This window comes from Ovis aries, chromosome 8 (assembly GCF_016772045.2).
Source record: "Ovis aries strain OAR_USU_Benz2616 breed Rambouillet chromosome 8, ARS-UI_Ramb_v3.0, whole genome shotgun sequence".
Classification (NCBI taxonomy): Eukaryota; Metazoa; Chordata; class Mammalia; order Artiodactyla; family Bovidae; genus Ovis; species Ovis aries.
The window spans coordinates 61,962,412-61,986,921 of NC_056061.1; the positions used below are offsets into that span (position 1 = coordinate 61,962,412).

The following is a 24,510-nucleotide window of genomic DNA, read 5'->3' on the forward strand; positions in this document are numbered from 1 at the left end:
TGTTTTGTATTTTCACCTTCTCAGTCCCAAGTAATCCTCTCAGAAAACAGACCTGCATTACAGTCTCCCTAAAAGCAAAAAAGTGCCCTGGGATGGTGCTCATACCAAATATTACAAGGAATACTCAAGAGTAGTGTCTGACTTTCTCCTGGTGCTGTAAGTTGGAAACAGTCAACTCATTAAAGATGTTAAGAAGGGGAACTTTGAGACTTTTATGTGCCATTGTAAACACAACTGCTTGGGGCTATTTTTCCACTGAGTTGAAATTCTTATTCTTAAACTTTTCCTGCTTAGTAAATGACTGTCCCTTCAAGCTAGCAGAAGATGATTCAGGCTACAGGCAGGGAAAGAAGCTTTAGGGACAAACTGCCTGCCACTCACTGCTATCCCACCCAGGCACTTGACAAGTAAGAGCTCAGAGAATTTTGGCTCAAAAAAGGTAATAAATAAATTAATAAATATATAAGTCAGCTGAAAAACTTTCTGGAACCCAAGACTCAGGAAACACAAAACCCGGAGTAAGTCTGGACAGCAGCCTAATAACCTCAGTAACGAAACTCTTGAGTCAGCACCTTGACAACGCGCTTTTACTAAAGCTGTGACATACCAAGAGATTACAGATGATGCCAACACACCATCGCAGATGAGTGGGAGTTGGTTGGATGGAAACTGTAAGAAATACTGAAGTGGCTTTACAAGTGTGACGGCATGAAGAAACACTTTTAAAATAGTGGGGAAATCTTTGTAATGACCCTTAGGACAAACAGATATAATGACAATAATGGCAGGTTATAGACCCGTAATCTACAGTCAAAGTGACATTCTTATATTATCAATACATCAGTGAGCGATACACCCAGATCAACTCCTGAGGCTTGAGTTCTAATAGCCTTCCCTGTTCTTGCTAGAAAATTAACAAACAGCTTAAAATGAAATCCTACAAAACCCGACATCTTAAATTTGACCTGAAGACTTAAAAGACAAAGCTCTCTTGAGAGCTAGCTAATGTTCCTCAGTTAAATAGGAATCATAGAAAAAGAGTCAGAATTAGGAAGTATAGAAAGACAGAACAAAACACAACCAGAAAAAAAACTGTTCCTTTTGACTGAACTTTATGTGACCCTGAAAGCTCTCAGTAGTCTAAATTGTTTGGTTTTCCAAACTGGGAAACACTTCTATTCCCATGCATGAGGCCCATGAACTTCATAAGAGATGTTTTACATTTTAATTCACTGACCATGAAAATCAGACTTTCAAAGATTATCTATGCATTTCATTATCACCATTAAATCAAAGCATTTATACCAGCACAATGCTTCTAAATATCAGATTCTCATTCTCCTACAATTAAGAATCTTCTTAAAGATTAAAGAAATCTTCTTTCTTCTTAAAGAAATCTTCTGGTAATAAAAAGGTTGTATAGTTACATTTCTCTTTTATAACAGCAGGAAGAAAAATGGTTAAGGGAAACAGTGAAACTGTTGATTGCAATAAAAATTTATAATTCAAATTTAAAAGTCCAAACCAAATCTGTCCATGAAAATCTAGGAAGTCACTGTCCCCAAATTTTCTTCCCTGGTTATAATCCATTATCCCAATTTCAGTCCCTTGCTAAACTGGTAGGATGATACAAGATTTTGAAATGTTAAGATTTCTGTTTCACAACTTGGATAATGTTATGGCCATTACTAAGGAACCTCTGAACTAAATCAATCGTCCTTTTTTTAAACTGAAGTATAATTGATTTACAACATTGTATTAATTTCTGCTGTATAGCAAAGCGACTCAGTTATTACAAGTATACATATTCTTTTCTACTATGATTTATCATAGAACATCGAATATAGTTCTCTGGGCTACATAGTAGGACCTTGTTGTTTATCCATCCCACATAAAACAGCTTACATCTGCTCATCCCGCACTCCAAATCCATCCCTTCCCCAGTTCCTCCCCCTTGGCAGCCGCAAGTCAGCTCTCCGCGTCGGTGAGTCTGTTTCTGTTTTGTGAAATAGGTTGATTTGTGTCATACTTTAGATTCCACATATAAGTGATATCATATGGCATTTGTCTCTTTCCGTAAGTCAACCTCCTTTAATTTTGTTTTTTAGAATCAGGAACTGTTTGGGGAACATTTTAGAGACTAAAACGTACAGAAGAATAATATAAGCAACACTTTCTACCCACATACCCACCACTCAGCTTAAGAAATAAAATGTTTTAAATATTCTTGCAGCTGCATGTGAAACATTCCATGATCCCTTTTTATTCCTTCCCTACTGGTAACTATTACACTGAATTGGGGATTTATGATGTACATTCATGCGTCTATATTTTTACTAGATGTGTATGACTGGTTCCAAAGTTTCTATAAACAAAATCATACTCTATGTATCCTTCTGCCATGTGTTTCTTTGCAGTATATTCCTGTTGACTGATGTTTTCATTATGGATCACACTTTGCTATCTTCACAAATCTAGTAGTTTCTGATGGTGTAGTAGGCATTTTGGATGATACATCATAGAGTTCGGATTCTGTTATCTTCCTCTTAAGAGTATTGAGTTTTGTTCCAACAGGCACCTAAATTATTGTTAGTTCACCTTGTTTATGTGGAGTCTTGGTTTTGGTTTTTATTAAGGGGGTGCTTAATTGGTTTTCCCCTTCATTTTAGTATCCTTCCTTAGTCCTTGGATGTGTTTTTTTTTCAGTCTGAAGTCTTGGAAGCTCAACGTGTTTATCAAGCCCCTCTAACCTGGAGAGGTTCAAACCCCAAACTCTGTCTCTCCTCCATTGCACGGCTGCTGAAATCTTGGTTCAGCTCTAGCGTTCTAGCTCCCATTTTCTGCTGGACTCCTTTGTGTTTTACCACACATATGCAGATGTCAGGGATCAGCCAAGAATGGAAAGGTGGCTTATATGCATATTTTGGGCTCCCTCTGTGGCTCCTTCATCTAAGGGATCTAACATTTAATTTCCAGGCACTAGTCAAAGCTATGGTTTTTCCAATAGTCATGTATGGATGTGAGAGTTGGACTATAAAGAAAGCTGAGAGCCGAAGAATTGATACTTTTGAACTGTGGTGTTGGAGAAGACTCTTGAGAGTCCCTTGGACAGCAAGGAGATCCAACCAGTCCATCCTAAAGGAAACCGGTCCTGAATATTCATTGGAAGGACTGATGCTGAAGCTGAAACTCCAATACTTTGGCCACCTGATGTAAAGAACTGACTCATTTGAAAAGACTCTGATGCTGGGAAAGACTGAAGGCGGGAGAAGAAGGGGATGGACAGAGGATGAGATGGTTGGATGGCATCACCGACTCAATGGACATGAGTTTGAGTAAACTTTGGGAGTTGGTGATGTATAGGGAGGCCGGGCGTGCTGCAGTCCTTGGGGTCACAAAGAGTCAGACATGACTGAACAACTGAACTGAACTGGAAGCCTCAAACTAACTCCTTCCCCCAGTAAGACTGGGTTTTCTTCTTGAGTTGTATCTTCCCTAAGCCTGCAGATTTGAGAGCTCCCCTAAAGGAAAAAGCATATACATGTGGATCTTATCTAATGCAGTACTCCTCATCTAAGAATCAAAAGCTCTCTAGTTTCTGACTATCTTTAGTCACTCTTTGGTGCTTTCAAACTTTTTTAGAAGTGTCTTCCCAATGTTTATAACTGTTATTGGCAGGAACATCAGTGCCATAGGAGCTACTCTTTCCAAAAGAGTTGATGAGCACATGCAAATTTTAATGGGCTCTAGTTTACCCAATATCTTATGGTTTATGGTATTTTTAAGCCTTCTTTTAAGATAATTTTTCCTTTTCCAAGTCATAAATCCATTTTGTATATTTTATTATAAAATTTTTTCCAAATAAAATGTTTTGATCTTTAATTTACTTGGATTTTATTTTTGTGTGTGTGGGTTAAACTAGGGATTCATTTTTATTTTTACAGGCAGGTAAACAAATTTTTCCAGTATCATTCCTAAAGAGTCCATTCTTTCCACTCTGGCTCATGAAGCATAGCCCTAAGTTGCTCAGTTGCGTCCAACTCTTGCAACCCCATGGACTGTAGCCTGCCAGCCTCCCCTATTTATGGAATTCTCCAGGCAAAAATTCTGGTGTGGGTAGACATTCCCTTCTCTAGGGGATCTTCCCAGCCCAGGGATGAAATCTGGTCTCCTGCCCTCATGAAGCATATCATACCATAAATCTAGTCATATGCAGCTGAGCCGCCAGGGAAGCCAGTCATACGCATACAAAATGATATATATCAGGCTCTGTTTTTAGTTTGTTTCTTTCAGGCTCTGTCTTCAGTTTTAGTGTTTTATTTTCATTAACTGTTTCAGCTTATTGGAGTATAATTACTGTAAAATGTTGTTGTTAGTTTCTGCTGTACAACAAAGTGAATCAGCTATATGTATACACATATCCCCTCCTTCTTGGAACTCTTTCCATTCTCCACGGCCATTCCACCCATCTCGGTCACCATAGAGGACAAAGCTGAGTTCCTTGTGCTACACAGCAGGTTCCCACTGTCCTGTGTGATTAGTCACTCAGTCGTGTCCTGCTCTTTGTGACTGCATGAACTGGCTCCTCTGTCCATGGGGATTCTCCAGGCAAGAATACTGGGGTGAGTTGCCATGTCCTCCTCCAGAGTTATCTATTTTACAGACGGTACTGTATATATGTCAATCCCAATCTCCCAATTGGTCTATGCTTGCACTCATACTGGGCTTCCCTGGTGGCTTAGCTGGTAAAGAATCTGCCTGCAATGCGAGAGACCCGGGTTCGATATCTGGGTTGGGAAGATCCCCTGGAGATGGGAAAGGCTACGCACTTCAGTATTCTGGCCTGGAGAATTTCATGGACTGTATAGTCCATGGGGTCACAAAGAGTTGGAGATGACTGAGCGGCTTTCACTCCACTTCACTTCACTTACACTAATACTGTAATACCCGAATTGTTACACTGCTACAGTATGCCTTATCTGGGAGAGCAAGTCCCTCCGCCTCATTCTCCAAAATAGCTTTACCCATTCTAGACTCTTTATTTTTTCAAATAAATTGTAGAATCAATTTGTTGAATTTCATGGAAAGTCCTGCTGTAGAGAATTAACATCTTTAAATCAAGTCATCTTGATTTATCAAGTCTTCTCATCCACATACTTGGTTTATTTTTCCATTCATTCAGGTTTTATTTCATGTCTTTCTATAAAGTTTTATGAATTTTCCCAATTATATTTTTATTGTATTATACTTACATCTTTTAAAAATTCTATTTTTTAAAACCATTATCTTTTTATCCAATTTATCCCAATTTACTCTGCCTTATTAAATGAATTTCATCAAAATTATTTACTAAAGCTATAAATTCTAAGATTTATTTCCTAATATACAATCAAAGAGTGAAAACAATAATTTAATAGTCATTTACAAATGATTTTTTTGTGTCATGGACTTACCAAATATCTTATCCTGTACACTTACCAAGAGGCTCCATGGTCTCTACTTTCAGTGTCCATGAAATTAGAGTCCAAAAACATATCTTTGTAGATTCGACCAACAAGGCAATACATATCTGAAGCAACCTGCTCTTCATTTTGCACCAGGGGAATCATAATGTCAAGAGCTTTTGCCCTATCTCCAGGGAGGTTTCTCCTAAGGTAGAGAAAGGGAACATCACTCTTTCTGTACAGACTCCAGAAGCAGTTTAGGCCAATCATCTTTTTAAAATGTCTGTTTAATACACTAACGTACATTAATAAGTTTGGCAGGATAAAAACAACAATTATATTTTGAAAGTCTTCTGCAACCCTTTTTCATTCTACTGCATGTCTAATCATCTAAAAAGGATTTATTTTGAGTTGGTTTTCTGCTGATGTGATGATTTATGCTTATCCATCCACAGTCATTCCCGTTTCCCTGCAGACTCTGTGTGGGTTCAAGTTGACAGAGTGAGATTAAGAATGCAGCCTGTGGTTGTGAATGGGGCAGAGTCAGGAATCCAAACAGGGGCAAAACCCTGATGCTATAGGTTTCAGTGGCTTTTGCTCCAAAACACTGAGCAAACTAATCATAGACAATACCAATAAACCAACCTGAGTTGAGCAATCAATCACCTAAGGAAGCTGCTTTATATAGCTCATTTTAAAACTGGTGAATATGTGCAGACTGTTCTCAAAGATAAAAACTCTCTTAAGAGTAATTTATTGAAACTTGAAAACATTTATGCTAAGTGAAAGAAGCCAGTCATAAAAAGACTATATATTGTACAATCTCATTGCATGAAATATCCATAATAGGCAAATCTATGGAGACAGAAAGAGATCTGTGGTTGCCCAGGTCTAGATTTGGGAGGAATGGGAGCGTGTCCTGCCCTCATTGGAGCAGGCAGGGTGTGGGTGGTTTTGGGAAAGCTAATATAAATACTTTAAAACTCATGGTACTGATGGTCACACAACCCTGTTAATACATTAAAATCCATTGAATCATACATTTTAAATACAATTGTATGATATATGAATTATATTTCAATAGAACTGTTACATAAGAGTTATTTCTATTCTCAATTACTATTTTAAATCTTTCTGTCCATGAAATTCTTTTTTATATTCTGTACTAAATGCCTTCAGTTTAGAATAATGCTCCATACAAATACATTTATCATTTCATTCTATTCTATTTTAGGAAAGACAGAGACAAAATATAGATAAAAGAAAATATAAGAGGCTCTTATGGACTTTCATTTTTTATTTCAAAATATATCTAATTCCATCTTTCAAAAAGGATTTATTTGAAAACCAGTTGGAACAGATAATCTCTGGAGCTTTCATCTCTTTCTGCCAAATCTAAAGAAAAAATGTTTAATAAATGGGGAGATAAAATTGACTTTCATTATCATATTGGTAAAGGTAGCACGTTCTAGAGCTTGGGCAGATGAATAAAGGAAAGACACAATATCCGGTTGAAGAGCCTGCTGACTTTTCCTTGGAAACAAAGGCAGGGGAACTAAGTGAGGGAGAATACGAGTACCAGTATCGGCTTGCTCTGGGACTGAGCCTGTTTTATGAGCCTTGAAGAAAAGTTACTCAAGCACTTTAGTTTCCTCATCGGTAAAATAATTAAGACTTCATGGCAAATGAAAAATAGATGTGAGGCTCCCCTCTCGTTTTCTTTGTATCATTCTCTTCAACTGTAGTAATTACATACATATCCAACTCTCTACCATAGAAGAGAACAGCAAAACTAAGTTCTGGACAGTTTAGTGCTTTGGGCCTCTCTATGGCCAGAGTAGGGATGGTCTTCCACGGCGACTCTGGGTAGAAAGTGGCATGGAGGTGGGTGTCAGTCATGATGCTGACGGAAAGCACAGAGGCAGGACTGGAAGCAGCACTGTTAGTCCTGATCCTAGAAAATTCACGGACACATGACCTAAAATGTGGTCCACAGAGTTTTGATTATATTAGTAATCAGGTATATTCAGAACAATCTCAGTGAACATCTTTTCTGATTAGGAATATGTTCCCCTAGATATAACTATCCCTACTCTACTTAGTTCTTGTGTAAATAACCACTTGGCGTTCAATCTATTTAAAGACAATATCACATCCATGTAATTTTAAAAATCCCCAAAATATATATAAATAGAAAATACAAACTTTGACAGAGAAGCAAAAGAATTTTAAGAATTCAGATATATAAACATTGAGGGTACTTCTTTTACTCATGAAAAGTGAGACAAAATCAGAATGCATGCTTCCTATATTTTATATGGTTGAAGTAGAAATATTAACAACACATTATAATAGGAGTGGTTGCAAGGCTACATGAAAAACATATCATGGAAAGAACATGCAGGTTAAAAAGTAATACGTTAGGCACATTGTGGGGGGGGGGGCTGTATTTTTCTTCTTACCTATTCAGTGCAAATGCATAATGAAACTTCACATGGTGATGGGAGGCCAAATCAAACGTTGGAAGCTTTTCTAAAGTCTCTACCAGCTTCACAATAGAATCATAGTCCTTTCAAACAGGAGAAGAATAACACAGAATTAAATCTTAGGGAGAAAGTCCTGACAATGAAATGCCTTTGAACAACCAGATGCCTGAAACTAAGGAGAGTATTAAAAAGGAACTAGAACCCATGAAATACCTTAAAGAATCTAGAACCAAGAAGAAACTGTTTGTTCATTTGCTTGCCTGAATAAGGGTTTTAGATTATATAGATAAAACACTGGAAATACTGAATTACCATCTCTGACCTACAAAACAATAAACTCTCTAGCATGGTAATACTACATTTTCTCAGTACAGGTGGTTTACTTCTCCCTGGAGCTAGATTCCCGGTATGCAGGGCGTTGTCAATTACTTTCAGGGAGATAACTTCCAAGATATCAAGAACATGGAGCAACTGATAGAACTTTTATTATAAGTAACAAAAATATTTGGTTTCAACATAAGAAGGCTCTCCAGTCATGGGATCTTAAGTGCCACACGTCTCCATGTATGTGAATCTCTGTTATTCACATGAAGCTTTACTCAAGCCTGAATGGGTGAGAATAAGAAACCACAAGCCACTTAAATTTTACTGTAAAAATCCAACAGGAAATCCCCAACTCAGAGATTTCATTCTTCTTGTGTGTGTTGTATTAAGCTGCTTCAGTCATGGACTATAGACCACCAGGCTCCTCTGTCAGTGGGATTCTCCAGGCAAGAATCCTAGAGTGAGCTGCCATTTCCTCCTCCAGGGGATCTTTCCGACCAGAGGATTGAACCCACGTCTCTTATGTCTCCTGCACTGGCAGGTGGGTTCTCTACCACTAGCCCCATGATTCTTCTTAGTGTAATTTAAAAATTTTAAGACACCCCAATAAAATAATATGGCATATCTGTGTTTTACATTACTTATTTTTAAAGCTACTTTTATAATTAATCAATTGCACATTTCTCGCTTCTGGCTAGTTAGATCCAGCACTATCAATTCCAAGCAACACAATTCCAGGAATAAGAGACATATCTGGAAAGCTCTAAAAATGTCTGTTCTTTGCGAAAACAAAGATTTCACTTAGTGACAGGCAGGTGTGCCTGAGGCTAGCAGAGCAGAACAGCTGTCTGTGGATTAGCCATGCATGCAAATTTTTCTTTTTGTTCTTTTGGAGGAAAAAGGCAGCCCTTTACCGTACAAGTCTTTCATAATCACTGATGGTTAACTTATATGAGTCTGTTTCATTTATCATAAAATCTCTGGATGGAAAGCTTAGGAGAGTCAATAAAAAATTACATGTAGTAACATGAGTGACTTATTAGCTAACTGGAACTGGATATTAACACTCCCTTATTCCTCCAACATGATACATAACCAAGACTTGATTTTGAGCATCTTCTCACCTGGATATCTCTATATGAAAGTAACAGATTTATGACAATATCTGCTGTCAAGACTTCAATATTATCCACTCGCTGTCGAATTCTTGCCAATTCAGCTGCCAGTTCTTTGCCAGTATATAAGTTACGAGCTTTCCTGATATCATTGAGTATAGACTCCCGGAAATACTGGCTGGTGGAAAAACACACATTTTTAAGAGTCGATACTAGCAAGTATTTCAATGAAAAGCAATGACCTTATAAGGAAATGAATGACACCTGCAGCATTCGTACCTTTCAGATCATTAAGATGTCAGAATGAACACCTCATCTAGCTAGTATCATTAAGAAATTGGGGCATCCAAGTATTTTACACTCTGCCTTGCTCCAGGAAGAATCAAAGGTAAAGATATTCCATGTTAATGAGTTGTCCAAGACCCTGCAGTAGTCCAGTTAAAATGCTAAAACTTCATTTTTCATTTTACTGTCTTGAGCAGAAATTGTTCTAAATAAATAAGTGTGCCCACAGTTTGAACATAATAAAACATGTACCTTCTGATCCAGCATCATCATTTATCAGCATAAATGACTGCTCTTAACTAAAATATAATAGTGCTTTCAACAATTTTTAGAGAGTTCTTGTCCTTACGCTAAAAGTCCCTGGACATTTATTCAGATAATGCTTCTATACTTACATGAAATATATTTTTAGCTCTACCATTACTATAACACAGTTAGCAGTCTTTCTTTTTTCTGATTTCAAGTTGTTCTCCTCTGAATAAAGTGGACAAAATTCAAAAGGTAGACTGAGATGCACCTATTTTATCCACTTAAAGGACATTATATATATTTTTTCCTGGTTCTTGCCTGAGTATTATATGTAAGAAACATCTGATAAGGTGCACAAATACAGCAAGTCCCCTACATACGAATGAGTTCTGTTCCAAGAGCGTGTTTGTAAGTTCAATTTGTTCGTTAAGTCCAACAAAGTTAGCCTAGGTATCCAACTAACACAATCGGTTGTATAGTACTGTACTTAATAGATTTATGATACTTTTCACACAAATAATATGTACAAAATAAACACAAAAATAAGAAATCATTTTTAACCTATAGTACAGTACATTAGTATAGTACAAGAGCTGGCATGCAGAGACTGGCATCAAGTAAAGAGGTAAGAAGAGTTACTGACTGGAGGAGAGAGAGAGGTGGGAGATAGCAGAGCTGAAGGACTGTCAGCAAGAAGAAACGGAGAGTAAGCTGCAAGCGACAATGTACGCCACGTATGTAAACCAACTTATGCGACTGGACATACAGACACACGCTCACATCTTTGAAAGTTCACAACTTGCAGTTTCGAATGTAGGCGACTTACATAAATTAAGTACACGAACACTTCACTATCACTACCAAACGGCATTATTAAACTTTACCTGGAACTTGCTTGTGCCACCTTCAAGAGCTGAATGAAACGATCCACAAGAGGTAAGCAGATGGGTCCCAGAAGCAGCTCAAAGTTCGGCTGCATGAGCTCAGTCAAGCCCTTCATGAAGCTGCTGTCACAGCAGTAGACCTTGTTATGCGGCGTTATCATGTAAGGAATAAATGTGTAGTTCCCAGTGCACATCTGCAGAAAAGAGGAAGCACCAGGAGGTGGTAAGCTGACCTGCCGACCCCACACTAACGTCACTCTAAATCTGACTTTTAAATAATAATCCCATTTCCTATTCATGACCTATGAAAATTTCCTCCAATTTCTTTAATTGCTTACTTTAAGTAATTCAGACTTACACATGATAAAAAACATATGGCATGGCACAGTTTCTAGCAATCCCTTGAATATTTATTCACCATTCTCTTGGCCACAGCACTATGATATATGCTGTAGGTGAAGCAAGGTAGTTTAAAACACAGCCCTCAGCCTTCAGAAAACTTGTCAGAGACACAGCATAAATACGTGGAAATGATAAGAGTTAACATTTCAGGGCTGCCCACGTAACAGCAAAGTGTGAGTGATGCCAGAAAAAGCTGATCCCCTCCAGGCTGCTCAATCACAGTCATGGCTTTATTAACATCTCAGTTACTAAATCTAGAGACCCTACATATTAAACAGCAGAGATGTCACTTGGCCAACAAAGGTCCCTATAGTCAAAGCTATGGTTTTTCCCGTAGTCATGTACCAGTGTGAGAGTTGGACTATAAAAGAAGGCTGAGCGCCAAAGAATTGATGCTTTCAAACTGTGGTGCGAGAGAAGACTCAAGCGTCCCATGGACAGGAAGGAGATCAAACTAGTCAATCCTAAAGCATATCAACCCTGAATATTCATTGGAAGGACTGAAGCTGAAGCTCCTATCCTTTGGCCACCTGATGTGAAGAGCCAGCTCATTGGAAAAGACCCTGATTCTGGGAAAGACGGCAGGAGGAGAAGGAGGTGACAGAGGATGAGATGATTGGATGGTATCATTGACTCAATGGAGATGAGTTTGAGCAAACTCTGGGAGATAGTGAAGGACAGGGAAGCCTGGCGTGCTGCAGTCCATGAGGTTGAAAAGAGCTGGACACAGCCTTGCAGCTGAACAAGAGACCCTGAAGTTATCCCTGATGCTTCCATTTCCTCCACCTTCCACAAACTACCAACGTCCTGTCTATTCCACCTCCAAAATATATCTATTTGTTCACTTCACTCCATCTTCTCTGCTAGCACTGGAGACCATGCCCCCAATATCCTGGCCTGAGCCATTGTAACTGGCTTTTACCTGGGCTCCCTGCTTCTCCTCTTGCCTATCAATCTGTTTTTTACTCAGCTGTCAAAGGGCTCTTTCAATAATATATATCAGATGACTTCTCCCAGCTGCTCAAGGCCCCTCCCTTGCTCCTGAGATGAAGATAAAATAGATCACTGTCACCTACAAAGGCTTAACGATGCAAACCCTGCCTCTCTCTCTAGCCTCAGCCTGGACCACTCTCCACTCACTCAGCATGACCTTCTATCTGCTCCTGATGGTGCCAAGTGAGGGTGCACTAGTGCAAACACAAGTGGAGCTGGGAGGAATAAAGGAGACATTGGACTGGATGCCCCTGAGGAAGCAAGCCTGACTGGCGCTTAGGGCTCAGGGAAGGGAAGGGAATACAAAGTTAAGGATTTCAATCTCTGTTCAATCTCAGGGCAGTGGGAAATCTGGAAGGATTCAGAGCAGGAAAGAAAACATAACTAAACCTGTTCCTTTTGACAGTCCAGGCAGAAAACAGAATGCACTGAAAGAGAAAGAAATGAGATTTAAGGAAACGAGATGGGAAGCTACAAAGCAAGACCAGATCACAAAAGTGGATGCCTGAACTTGACGTTAAGAAGAAAGAATCATTGAGATCAGCCAACTGGTTGCAGATATTGAAACAGAGGAAGGAGGCATTGAAGGCCACTCCATAGTGGTAAATGGGGTTCCTTAAAGGAGAATGGAATCCTTAACAAAAATCAAGAATTCAGAAGCAGAACTAGACTTAATTTTTAATATTTATGAACAAATTACATTTGGGGGCATTTGTTATATATTAGGTAATGAATCACAAACAGGGCCTGACTTCTAGTTAAAATATGAGATGAACTTCAAGAGGGTGAGATCTGATTTGGTGAGTAGGGTGACATGCACACTTTTGAAAGGTTGGGATTTAAGGGGAACAGGACTTCTCAAGTGATAACATCCAAGAGTTCCAAGCCAAAATGCAGACCTGGAAATTATTTCGTATGGCTGAATCTGAGGAAATGAGAGAGACCTCTAAGAGAAATGGCAACCCACTCCAGTACTCTTGCTTGGAAAGTCCCATGGACAGAGGAGCGTGGTAGGCTACAGTCCATGGGGTCACAAAGAGTTAGACACAACTGAACGACTTCACTTCACTTCTAAGAGAAAAAGCCAGAGAGAAAGAAAAAAAGCAGAGGGCTGAAAACTAGAATGAGATGGGGAGAAAACTCTACTTATCACTCTTCTAGGGAGTCCAGGAGCCTAAGTTATATGTTCCGTGTCAGCAGAATGGAGAACAATGCATTACTTCTCCTATCCTTTGAACTAAATGAATGAGAGTAAACATTTATTCATTACATGCAGGTGCCAAGGAATGAATGGTCATATGTTTACAACAGTCCACTGATGGAAGAGATCTTGTCTCATCTCCATTTTACAGGCGAGGATTCAGGTAAGGCTTGGCAAGGTCACACTAGGACGCCAGTCCATGGACTCCTTTTCCAGAGGGCCTGCCATTATGGCCAGGAGGCTGAGCACCCTCCCGAGTGTCCTTGACTTGCTGGCACACCAACTCTTTGCTTCAGGTCATCCTCCACGGACCCCTGCATGAGCCAACTTACTGCCTCGTAGCAAACAGCCAAGAAGTACCAAATGTCCTTACAGCCCCCCTTGATTATTTATGAACATGTTATTCTCTGAGGCACTTGCATCTCAGGTAATGAAGCAGAAACTGGACTGGACTTCTAGTTAAAGTATGAGAAGAACCTCCAAAGGTTGCAATTTGATTTTTAAATCAAGCACATTAAGGTGTTCCTTTCACAAGTTCTCCTTCATGGAACAGTAATTGGAAGACTAGTCAGGAAGATGAAAAATAAACAGACCCTGCTTCTAAAATGTTACCAAGATCCCACAGCAGGTTCACCAAACTAATCCTTTTACCCAAGCCACTGTCTAAGCAGAAAAGAAAGGCAAGCATATCAAGAGATGGCTTTTCAAATCTTCTAGAGCTTAAACTTTTGAGTGAGTTGTAAAAGAGTAACAGAATCAAATACTCCTATTTTTGAAAATCATTTTGACTCAAAACTACCAAAGAGAAGGCTCCAAATCTTCTAAGTCACAAGGTAAGGACAAACAGGTGAGAAGCCAATAAACCAAAGAGCATTACTGGAATTTTGGAATATTATTCGTCTACTGCTGTATAAAGTTCTGTACCTTCAGAAGCCTTAATATCATGTGTATTTGTGTATAATATAAGAACTAGAATACATTATTACTGAAAGACTGGGCATTGAGAAATAACATATCTGTATAAAACATTCTGAGAGAGGAGGAGTATCAGATGTCTGGGTGTGTACTGAGCAGTAGGTAGGTAAAGAGAGAAAGATGAGAGTCATGAAGATAGCAGAGAAAATCAGATTCCAACTATCTTCAAACCCCATGGGATGAGGTTTCAGAATCCTTGAAGGTATTCAGCATGCTGAGGCTTTGCCAAGTTCCTGGTCTCAATGTACTTTTTGGAACCTCTTCTCTAAGGCAGTACTGTTTTTCAATGTCCCATTGTTGGTGATCAAAAAAAAAAAAAAAATGGGGGAAAGTAAGCAGCAGGAGGCACTTCTGGGCCTGAGCTAAGAGCCAACACAGCAAGCCTGCAGTGGGGAGAAAGAATGTGGGGAGTGGCTGTGGATGGTGTGTTTTTAAAAAAGGATACCAGCTATTGAAAAAAATCACCTTTTCAAAATGATGAACACTAATAATACGGGAACATTTATTTCCCAAGTTGGTTCACATAAAGCTTAGAAATACCATTACGGCAATTTCTATTTACACATTGCTGCCAATCCTGAGTTTGAAATACCTAATAATCCAAAGCAAATAAAAAAGACTGTGATCAAGAACAGACACTTTAGGTGCAACAATTGTATTTTATTAATAAGATACTAATTCTAAAACAATTAAACCTGCTTCTTGAAGGAAGAAATTTCCTTAAATTTCAAAACAATGAGGCATGGTCATAAAATAATAAGACTGGTCTCCTCAGCCCATACTTGTTTTCATGGTTATAGAAACACACAGCTCAAAATCTAGAATTCTGATTATCTCTACTGCTTTTGTTTTAAAAATAAAAATGCCAACTCTGTTTTTCAATTTTTAAAAGTTACATAAAGGTGAACATAAGTATATGTGGAGCATGAATTAAGCTTCTGGAAAGATATGCCCTCAGCCGCCAAATATATTGAAATACATGCCCAAAATACTCAACTTGAAAGGGACTTAGCACTGGAAACACAGCAGCGTACCTGAGTCAATGGATGACTTGTTTATAATGTGTAATATTGGGTCAGCTTACAAACCTGCTTCCCTACATGTCCAAACTATCACGGCATGATCAGTTCTTCTCTGCCATTCAAGTAAACGCCACCTCCTCAGAAAAACCTCCCACGACCACTTGAGGGATCGGCTACCCACTCTTTGAGATATCGCCTTACGTTAATTTCTAATTTGTTTGTTTACTTATTTGCTTGACCATCCCCCCCAGCAACACTCTTTTGAGCGTTGTCTCAGTTGTCTCCTGGGACAATTATGAATGAGTTGTCTCCACTTTCAGCCTCCAGAGTGAGTCTCTTGCAGCACCAAACCCAAAACCTAGCACACAGTTCATGTTCCATCAATATTTGCTTCATAAAATCTGTTACATTGAATTGATGCATGAAGCGGATCTTGTTCTTTTCCTGTTGAGATGTGAAGGATAAGTTTATCGTTGGAACATTATTCATGCTGCAATGAGTCCCTGACCTGAACTCTTAAATTTCTTAAATCTTAATTTCTTCAATTTCTGATCTAAGGGAAATTTACCCATTTTACTTTTAATCTTATCATCATAGATGGAATCATGTGCAGATTTTAACACAGTATGTTACTTCCCCTCTATGTTTCAGAAATACATTAAGGTTTTAAATACTGGCTCACTTTCCAAAATGAAAACACGACCATTGACATAACCATGCTAATTCCAAAATATAATTATTCTTCATGCATTTAAAATTTCTTAAATTCATCTTTATCACTCTTTAATTTTTAATTCTCTGTGGAGGGTAAGAACTTTGCAGTGTGCTTTCAAAGGTCTTCAAGTGTGGTCTATAAGACTTAGGAACTTAAGTCAATCTCAATGTAAAAATGACAGAGATACGTAGACATATTTCCATATGTGTATATATGCATATATATGTATGTATATGTATTGACACATTTATAATTTATATATATGGTATACATATAGATACACAGTAAACTTATAGAGATATTTCTATACCTGTATATATAGATATGCACACACACATACATATGTGTATCAGTGCATTTATATATATATATGCTGCTTTAGTAACACTCATAATTATATAAAATTGAATATACTATATAGTTTTGTTCTAAATATAATTATATATAGAAAAAAACAGGCATCAGTGTCATCTCGCACTAGTATAAATAAAGTTTCACTATAAAGGGATACTTAAGTAAAATAGCCATATTTATACTGATATGTCAGAAATTTTAAAAGGAAGAGACAGAAATTAATAATTTGTAGAAATAGAAAATATACCAGCAATTAGCTGATAAAAAAGAAAAGATAAAAATGTTTATGGAAGTAAAATACTCACAGTATTCTTCTGGCAAATGATCTCCTGAAAAAAAGAGAAAAGAGAAGAGTAAAGCAAAAGCTAATACAAAATTAATTAATTCAACTAATTAACTGAAATAGTCTATGTGGCAAAATTTATATTAACAATTTTATTATTTATCACTAGCAATTAGAAATTCAGAATGTGAAGAATAAAAGGTATCAACTAAATTCCTGCATCTGAGTTTACAGTCTGATGAAGGGGACAGGAGTGCACAAAAGTATCAACTATGGTTTTAGGAAAACAGTATAAACATGAAGAATCCAAAACCCGAATCTGAAAACCATTTCTGCAGAGTATGTATGCGCAGAATTATCTTATCAGCTACAATCTTTGGGGAAAGAGACTAAAATGAATTAGCTTTCCCAAAGCACAATCTCAATCATGCCCTGAGAAAGAACCTACCAGCATGCTTGGAGTAAAACTAGAAATAAAGGGTACCAGCTACTGGTCGGCGGGGAGGGGCAAATTCATATATAGACAATAAGGACATCTGACAATAACTAGTCATAAATGTTATGTATTGTTCCGAAATAAGTGAAATATGATAAATACATTGCAGGTGGTGCTCCTATCTTCTAGATTATGAGAAATAAATGGGATCATGGGAATAATGTGGCTATATCATATCTGGCACATAAAAAGCTCTCAATAAAGCCAGCTATTATTATTCCTAGACTTCAATATGACTAGAGACATGGAAGAGACAATTTAGAAGAGTCTGTGGCATAAAAACTTCACTAAGGTTGGGGAATCATGATTTAGAAAACAGAGATGGGACTGTGTTTTAGAAAAGATGGCATGTGTGTTGCCAGGGAAACAGGAAATGTGAGGCATTTGTGGAGTCTACAGTGTGGTTCAACTGGCTAAGACCAGAAGCAGAACCAACCCAGGCGAGGTGAGAGGAGCAGAGGAGTGAAGCAGGCTGTCATTCATCCCAGGGGACCAGCTGTCATTCATCCCAGGATCGACGTGGGGCAAAGGGGAACCTAGGAGGGCATTAGCTTGGAGCAGTAGGTTAAGATTTCTGAATGATTAAGGGTAACAGATGAGTAAACAAAAAGAGGAAGGGATTGTGCAGGGTAGATGTATATAAAATACTAAAAGAGACTGTTCAATACTCACAATCTTGCTGGTAAAAAAAGAACACATACACATGTAAAAAGAAACATTATAAGCCTGGACACACAAACATGTATGCACACCTGTCCTACATCCAAAGAGCAAAACGACAGTAAGAGCTGGGGTTTCTGGGGAAAGACGACCTTCCTGGGGACTGAAAAAAGGCTGAAGATCAGCAGAGAAGGTGGAATTCAAGAGGACAGTCACATCTTCCAAAGACAAAGCAGGGAGGTAGGAATCCAGGCTAGAGACCTAGGAATGCAAAGGCCCATTTAGGAAACAATAAATATTATTCCTGGGGCTAAAGAAGACAGCTCATTTTGAGAAGTATAGAACAGAGAAATAAAAGGGTTTTATTATTGAAAACATCTTGAATTCAATCATTGGGTTAAAACAGAAAGTTCATTTTGGCACACACTAATAATAACAGAAAGTTATTTGGGGCCTAATTGAAGAAAGCCTTGAATGCCAAAATAAAGCACTCTATTGTGTAGGCATTTGGGCATATGAGAGTAAAAGTGCTTTTTCAGGTGAGTGACAGACATATAAAAGTCTCTGCACACACTGGGACATTGTTTGTAAAAGCAAAGTTTGGGAACAACACAAATGTTCTATCAACTAGAAACTGGCCGACTAAACCATGGTTCCTTGACACGATGGAATCCAATGCAGCTGAACAAAAGATGAGAAAGGTCTCTACGAAGTGACATGGAAAGATCTCCAAGACATACTGCCTAGTGAACAAAAGGAAAGGACAGAATGGTTGCTACCCTATGTTTCTACTTATGTATATAAAAGGGAGAAAAATAAAATCCTAATTTGTCTACTTCTAAAATCTCTCTGGAAGGATATACAAGAAACCAAGAACAGTGGCTGCCAATGGAGAGGGGATCCAACTGCCTGGAGGACAAGGATGAAAGGATGACTTTTCAATAATATATCTTTTTGCACTTACAAATGTTTATATTGGGTGAATGCATTACCCAAGAAAGACAAGTAATTCAAAGGTAAACCTTGTAAAAGTTTTAAAAATATGAATTACAACAGTACACGGTTCATGAAAAACACAAAGCCAGGATAGTCTAGCTATCCTGGCTCAGACAGTCACAAAGCCAGGAATACAGTATGCAGAATTTTCCAAACTTGATTTATGGAGCATCTCTCCAGAGGAGCAAACCACACTCTTTCCTAGATAGGCAGAGTCTTCTCTTATCCCTCTAAGCAAAAAGAAAAGAAAAGAAAAACAACACTCTTCTCTTAATCCTGTACCACACAGCATCCTCTGCATATTGCATAGGAAACCCTGTTCTCTCTTGACTGTCTTCAATGACACCTAACCCCCAACAGAAGCAGTTGATGTCCTTGTTTTTGCCCTCATGACTCCTTATATCGACCTCTGTGACAGCACTAGATGTACCACACTGCAATTACCGCTTCATACGCTTCTCCTAATCCTACATCATGAGTTCCTTGGGTGCAAGAGCCAGGTTTAGTTCCTATTTGTATCCCCAGTGATTGCCTAGCAGATTGTAGGGTGTATAGTTGGTGCTCAATAAAAGGATGAATACGTTAACTAGTTCATGAATGTAAAAAATACTGGACTCTGAATTAGGAGAGACAGGTGTTAAGTCTTGGCTCTGCTCCTGACTGGCCATGTGTCATCTCTCTTCTCTCTAATGTAACACACTAAGAACTGGATAGAGGGATCGTTGGTCCCTTTCAGCGCTGTATCCTATCACTTACTTTTGGCTAAAGGCCTAAGTCAGCATTGTTCTTGTGCCACTGGAAGGAGCGATGTCCTTATGCCCAGCACAGGAGTTACTCAACCATGATCTCTGTTTGGTACACCAGGCACAGAGATGGAGGTGGTAATGAAGGGAGCTGTGATGAGGGCTGAATGAGCTGAAGGCTCCCCTCTGGTTGTCACCAAAGGAAATAACCACAGTGGTTACTGGCCTCCAGCCAGTACGTTATGTCTTCCTGAAGAATTGCTTATTGAAGTAATAACTCTTACATGTCTTCTTTGCTTCCATTTCAGGTAATGCATGCATCATAAAAAATTCTAAAACTATATTCAATCATCCTTATAGCCATCCTACTGAGTTCTTATTAACTGCTTGCTCATGTTTTATAGAAGCTAAATGGGTACAAATGGCTCTCTTGAAGAAGTTTACTCACAGCTTATGATGTAACCTTAAAGGAGGTATCAACTTCAAAGAAAGAAAGGTACTATTTGTGCATTTTAACTCAGTACAAACAAACAGCAAACAAGACCTGAAAAGGTATTTAACTACTGAGGTGGAACAGTGAATGTCTGCATGCATGCGTGCTCAGTTGCTTCAGTTGTGTCCAACTTTTTGTGACCCCATGGACTACAGTCCACCAGGCCCCTCTTTCCATGGGATTCTCCAGACAAGAATACGGGAGTAGGTTGCCAGGTCCTCCTCCAGGGGATCTTCCTGACCCAGGGATCAAACTCTTACCTCCTGCATCTCCTGCACTACAGGTAGATTCTTTACTGCTGAGTCACCAGGGAAGCCCCAGTGAATATTTAATTTCTGCTAAATCCATTGAAGGGGAATAAAAAGGAGGAAGGGGAATAAATTTAACAGGCAACTGCAATACTTCACATCACTCAGTGGAAATGTCTTGTCTAAAGAGCCTAAAAAATGAAAAATAAAAATCAACATAAACTCCAGTTCCTTAACAGTGAACTGTTTCTGAAGATACATCACCCCACTACAACTTCGTTCTTGCCTAAAGTCTTTCAGTTCAGTTCAGTTCAGTTCAGTAGCTCAGTCGTGTCCGACCCTTTGCGATCCCATGAACTGCAGCACGCCAGGCCTCCCTGTTGGAGAAGGCAATGGCACCCCACTCCAGTACTCTTGCCTGGAAAATTCCATGGACAGAGGAGCCTGGTAGGCTGTAGTCTGCGGGGTCGCTAAGAGTCAGATACAACTGAGCGACTTCACTTTGACTTTTCACTTTCATGCATTGGAGAAGGAAATGGCAACCCACTCCAGTATTCTTGCCTAGAGAATCCCAGGGATGGGGGAGCCTGGTGGGCTGCCATCTATGGGGTCGCACAGAGTCAGACATGACTGAAGCGACTTAGCAGCAGCAGCAGCAGGCCTCCCTGTCTATCACCAACTCCCAGAGTTCACTCAAACTCACGTCCATCAAGTCGGTGATGCCATCCAGCCATCTCACCTTCTATCGTCCCCTTCTCCACCTGCCCCCAATCCCTCCCAGCATCAGTCTTTTCCAATGAATCAACTCTTCGCATGAGGTGGCCAAAGTACTAGAGTTTCAGCTTTAGCATCATTCCTTCCAAAGAACACCCAGGACTGATCTCCTTTACAATGGACTGGTTGGATCTCCTTGCAGTCCAAGGGACTCTCAAGAGTCTTCTCCAACACCACAGGTCAAAAGCATCAATTCTTCGGCGCTCAGCTTTCTTCACAGTCCAACTCTCACATCCATACATGACTACTGGAAAAACCATAGCCTTGACTAGATGGACCTTAGTCGGCAAAGTAATATCTCTGCTTTTGAATATGCTATCTAGGTTGGTCATAACTTTTCTTCCAAGGAGTAAGCATCTTTTAATTTCATGGCTGCAGTCACCATCTGCAATGATTTTGGAGCCCCCCCACCAAAAAAGTCTGACACTGTTTCTGCTGTTTCCCCATCTATTTCCCATGAAGTGATGAGACCAGATGCCATGATCTTCGTTTTTTGAATGTTGATCTTTAAGCCAACTTTTTCACTCTCCTCTTTCACTTTCATCAAGAGGCATTTGAGTTCCTCTTCACTTTCTGCCATAAGGGTGGTATCATCTGCATATCTGAGGTGATTGATATTTCTCCCGCAATCTTGATTCCAGCTTGTGTTTCTTCCAGTCCAGCGTTTCTCATGATGTACTCTGAATATAAGTTAAATAAGCAGGGTGACAATATACAGCCTTGACTTACTCCTTTTCCTATTTGGAACCAGTCTGTTGTTCCATGTCCAGTTCTAACTGTTGCTTCCTGACCTGCATACAGATTTCTCAAGAGGCAGGTCAGGTGGTCTGGTATTCCCATCTCTCTTAGGGGACCTTTAATCAGTGTACTCTCTGGCTGTACCAAAAACATCCTCAAATGTTTTCTCCAGGACGCTTTGATAACCAACCCAAGAAGCAAGGCAAAGGAGACAATCTAACATAGGTCTCAATCCAAAGGAAGACAAAGATAACTTTTGAGAGCTACTTGGGACAATGTAACACTGTAGAGGTCATCATAAGGATAAATAAATGTGGAGAGTCTCCAAAATTGGAAAGTTTCTCTGCCTAACATTTAAGTAATTACAGCCAGGGGAAGGAAGTGGGAACAGCTGGTGTGAGATTGCCAAACCAAATGGACACAGGGCGGAAGAAACAGAGTTAGCAACCAGGATCTTTTTCCTGAAAGAAAAGAAAGGCACAAGCTGGTGGTTTTGGGCCAGGAAAAAAGACCATGGCTCCCTGCTGGTGACCTTCAAGGTCTTCTCTTCTGAGATCTCTTTCTGTCGCAATGGAATGTGCCAAGTGTTCCACTAAAGTTGGGAAAAAAAGGAATCTTTCTTGTATGCCCCAGCTCCATCCTCTTACCTAATTTCAATGCCTCGAAGCTAAACAAAGATACGTCATATGGGCTGTGGTGAACACCATGAGCCTCACTGAGAAGATGGGGCTCATCTTTACCCTCTACATGCTGAGTTGGCTTAGGAAGAGCACTCCAACACACGTGTCACAGAACTGGTTCATCTTTAAAGTCAGGGAACCCAGCACACTTGTGTTTATATGCTTACATAAAAGCTCAAGTTAAAAAAAAAAACAGTCGAACAAAAACCTGGAAAATCATATTTTTAACAGACATATGAAATCTGTGGACAGACATGTAGGAAAATATACCTGATGACAAGTCCAAGAATATGGGGCTTGTCCTGCTCTGATGCTGAACCGTGTGTGTAACTCTAAATCTGCATCTCTGTGGATTTAGTTCTCATGTGTAAAGAAAGTATTCCATCTGCTCAATCTGCATAGTAATGACACTTCCCATCTCACTGGGTCATGTTTAAAGACCAAATGAAATAAATTTATGAGAGACCTTTAAGCATTTAAAGTCATATGTAACATGAGGTATTAATACTATCAAAGCAGACAACCCCAACTCAATTCCTATGTTATCGAATACAGAGGCATCTTATACCTGCGTTGTTTATGATCCTGGGAAGGAACACATCAGGATTATAGAAAAGACATATGAGCAACTGTTAATAAAAAAAAAACCTGTACCCAAAATCAGGCTTAATGATACCCAAACTTGAAAATAATCCTAAAAGAAATTCTAGACTTTCTTCTCCTCCTCTATTAATTTTGTTTCATGTTAAAAAATATATCTTGGTGGGAAAACTCTACTGCAAGTATATACATATCTTTAAACAGGGCTGAAGAGTGATGTTTTATACATACAGTGCTTGAAAGAGCTTCTTAACACAAACTTCTTTTAATATGCTGTTATTATTATAATCAACTTCCTCTTCTTTGTCATCATTGCTTCTTTCAGCGAGTCTTAACTGGACCTTATTATTCAAGTACAGGTATTTCTTTTTTTAAAAAACTGTATTATTGAAAAGTTACAGATATAATGAATTCTAGCATGTTAAATTATACTTTACACATAGATTTTAGTAAAACTTTCAAGGATGCATTTTTAAAGGACTCAGATAGGATGGTGGTTTGCAGTGCGACAAAGATCAACTTCCAGAGAAAGAAGCACTTATTTATAATGAACAAACAGGTCTAGAATTCAGCTGGGTGGGAGGTGGGAGGCTTTCAGACTCACACCCTCTATGTGCAGAGGTATTCCTTCTTGCTTTTTAAGGTATTCAAATTCATAAGCCTGTGATGAAAATCTCTACAAATGAAGAGAATACACTCAGAGATGTGATGACACCCTCCATTCACTGCATAGCATAGATTTCCTTCTCCGTTGTATGAGATGGCAATAAGATGCTAGACACAATGAGATGGGGAAGGGTAAAGGAGGTTAGGAAGGAAAGCAAGGGCATCCTTTGTCCAATATACACATAATTCCTTTGAAGATATAATCTTGTTACCTGACATCAAAGAAAACTGGATTTTCCAGTCACAAGCCCTTTCCCAAATCTCAGAGATACAACAACTAGAAATCCACTCCTGCTAAAGAAATCTTCATCTAGTCTGTCAGTTCAAGATCTTGAGAGAAAATCTTAATAAAGCAGTGCTCACAGGTATTTATCTATTTCTCCCCCAAACTACCTCCCTTTCCCCCCAATTTGACATGGAATTACATAGCTCAGAGGAAAGTTTGATCATTTCTAAAATAAGTAAAATAAAAGAGCTAGAACTTTTTTCTCTCAATAGAAAAATATTTTTTCCATGAAATATTAGAAGGATATGTGATGATTATATTAGACAGAGGAGATACAGAGGGCCATGGCTTACAAATCAATGGCCAGTTATTAAGTTAGTAAGATACTTAAGAAAATGTCCAGGAGCAGCACTGTTACATGGAGCTCAGCCAATGTTTCTGGTGCACAAATCATTAGA

At 38.9% G+C, this 24,510-nt stretch overlaps 1 protein-coding gene across 3 annotated transcripts in view; it reads right to left on the reverse strand.

Annotated features, from left to right (window-relative positions):
* The window catches only part of MAP3K5 (mitogen-activated protein kinase kinase kinase 5), a 228,492-nt gene that overhangs the window by 126,580 nt on the left and 77,402 nt on the right, over window positions 1-24,510 (reverse strand). For all 3 annotated transcript variants that reach the window (XM_004011519.6, XM_042253518.2, XM_060419723.1), the window contains exons 3-7: window positions 16,755-16,778; window positions 10,788-10,981; window positions 9,379-9,547; window positions 7,907-8,013; window positions 5,479-5,649 (exon numbers count right to left, since the gene is read on the reverse strand). In XM_004011519.6, the coding sequence (XP_004011568.4) occupies window positions 5,479-5,649; window positions 7,907-8,013; window positions 9,379-9,547; window positions 10,788-10,981; window positions 16,755-16,778 (665 nt within the window). The remainder of the gene's footprint in view (window positions 1-5,478; window positions 5,650-7,906; window positions 8,014-9,378; window positions 9,548-10,787; window positions 10,982-16,754; window positions 16,779-24,510) is intronic.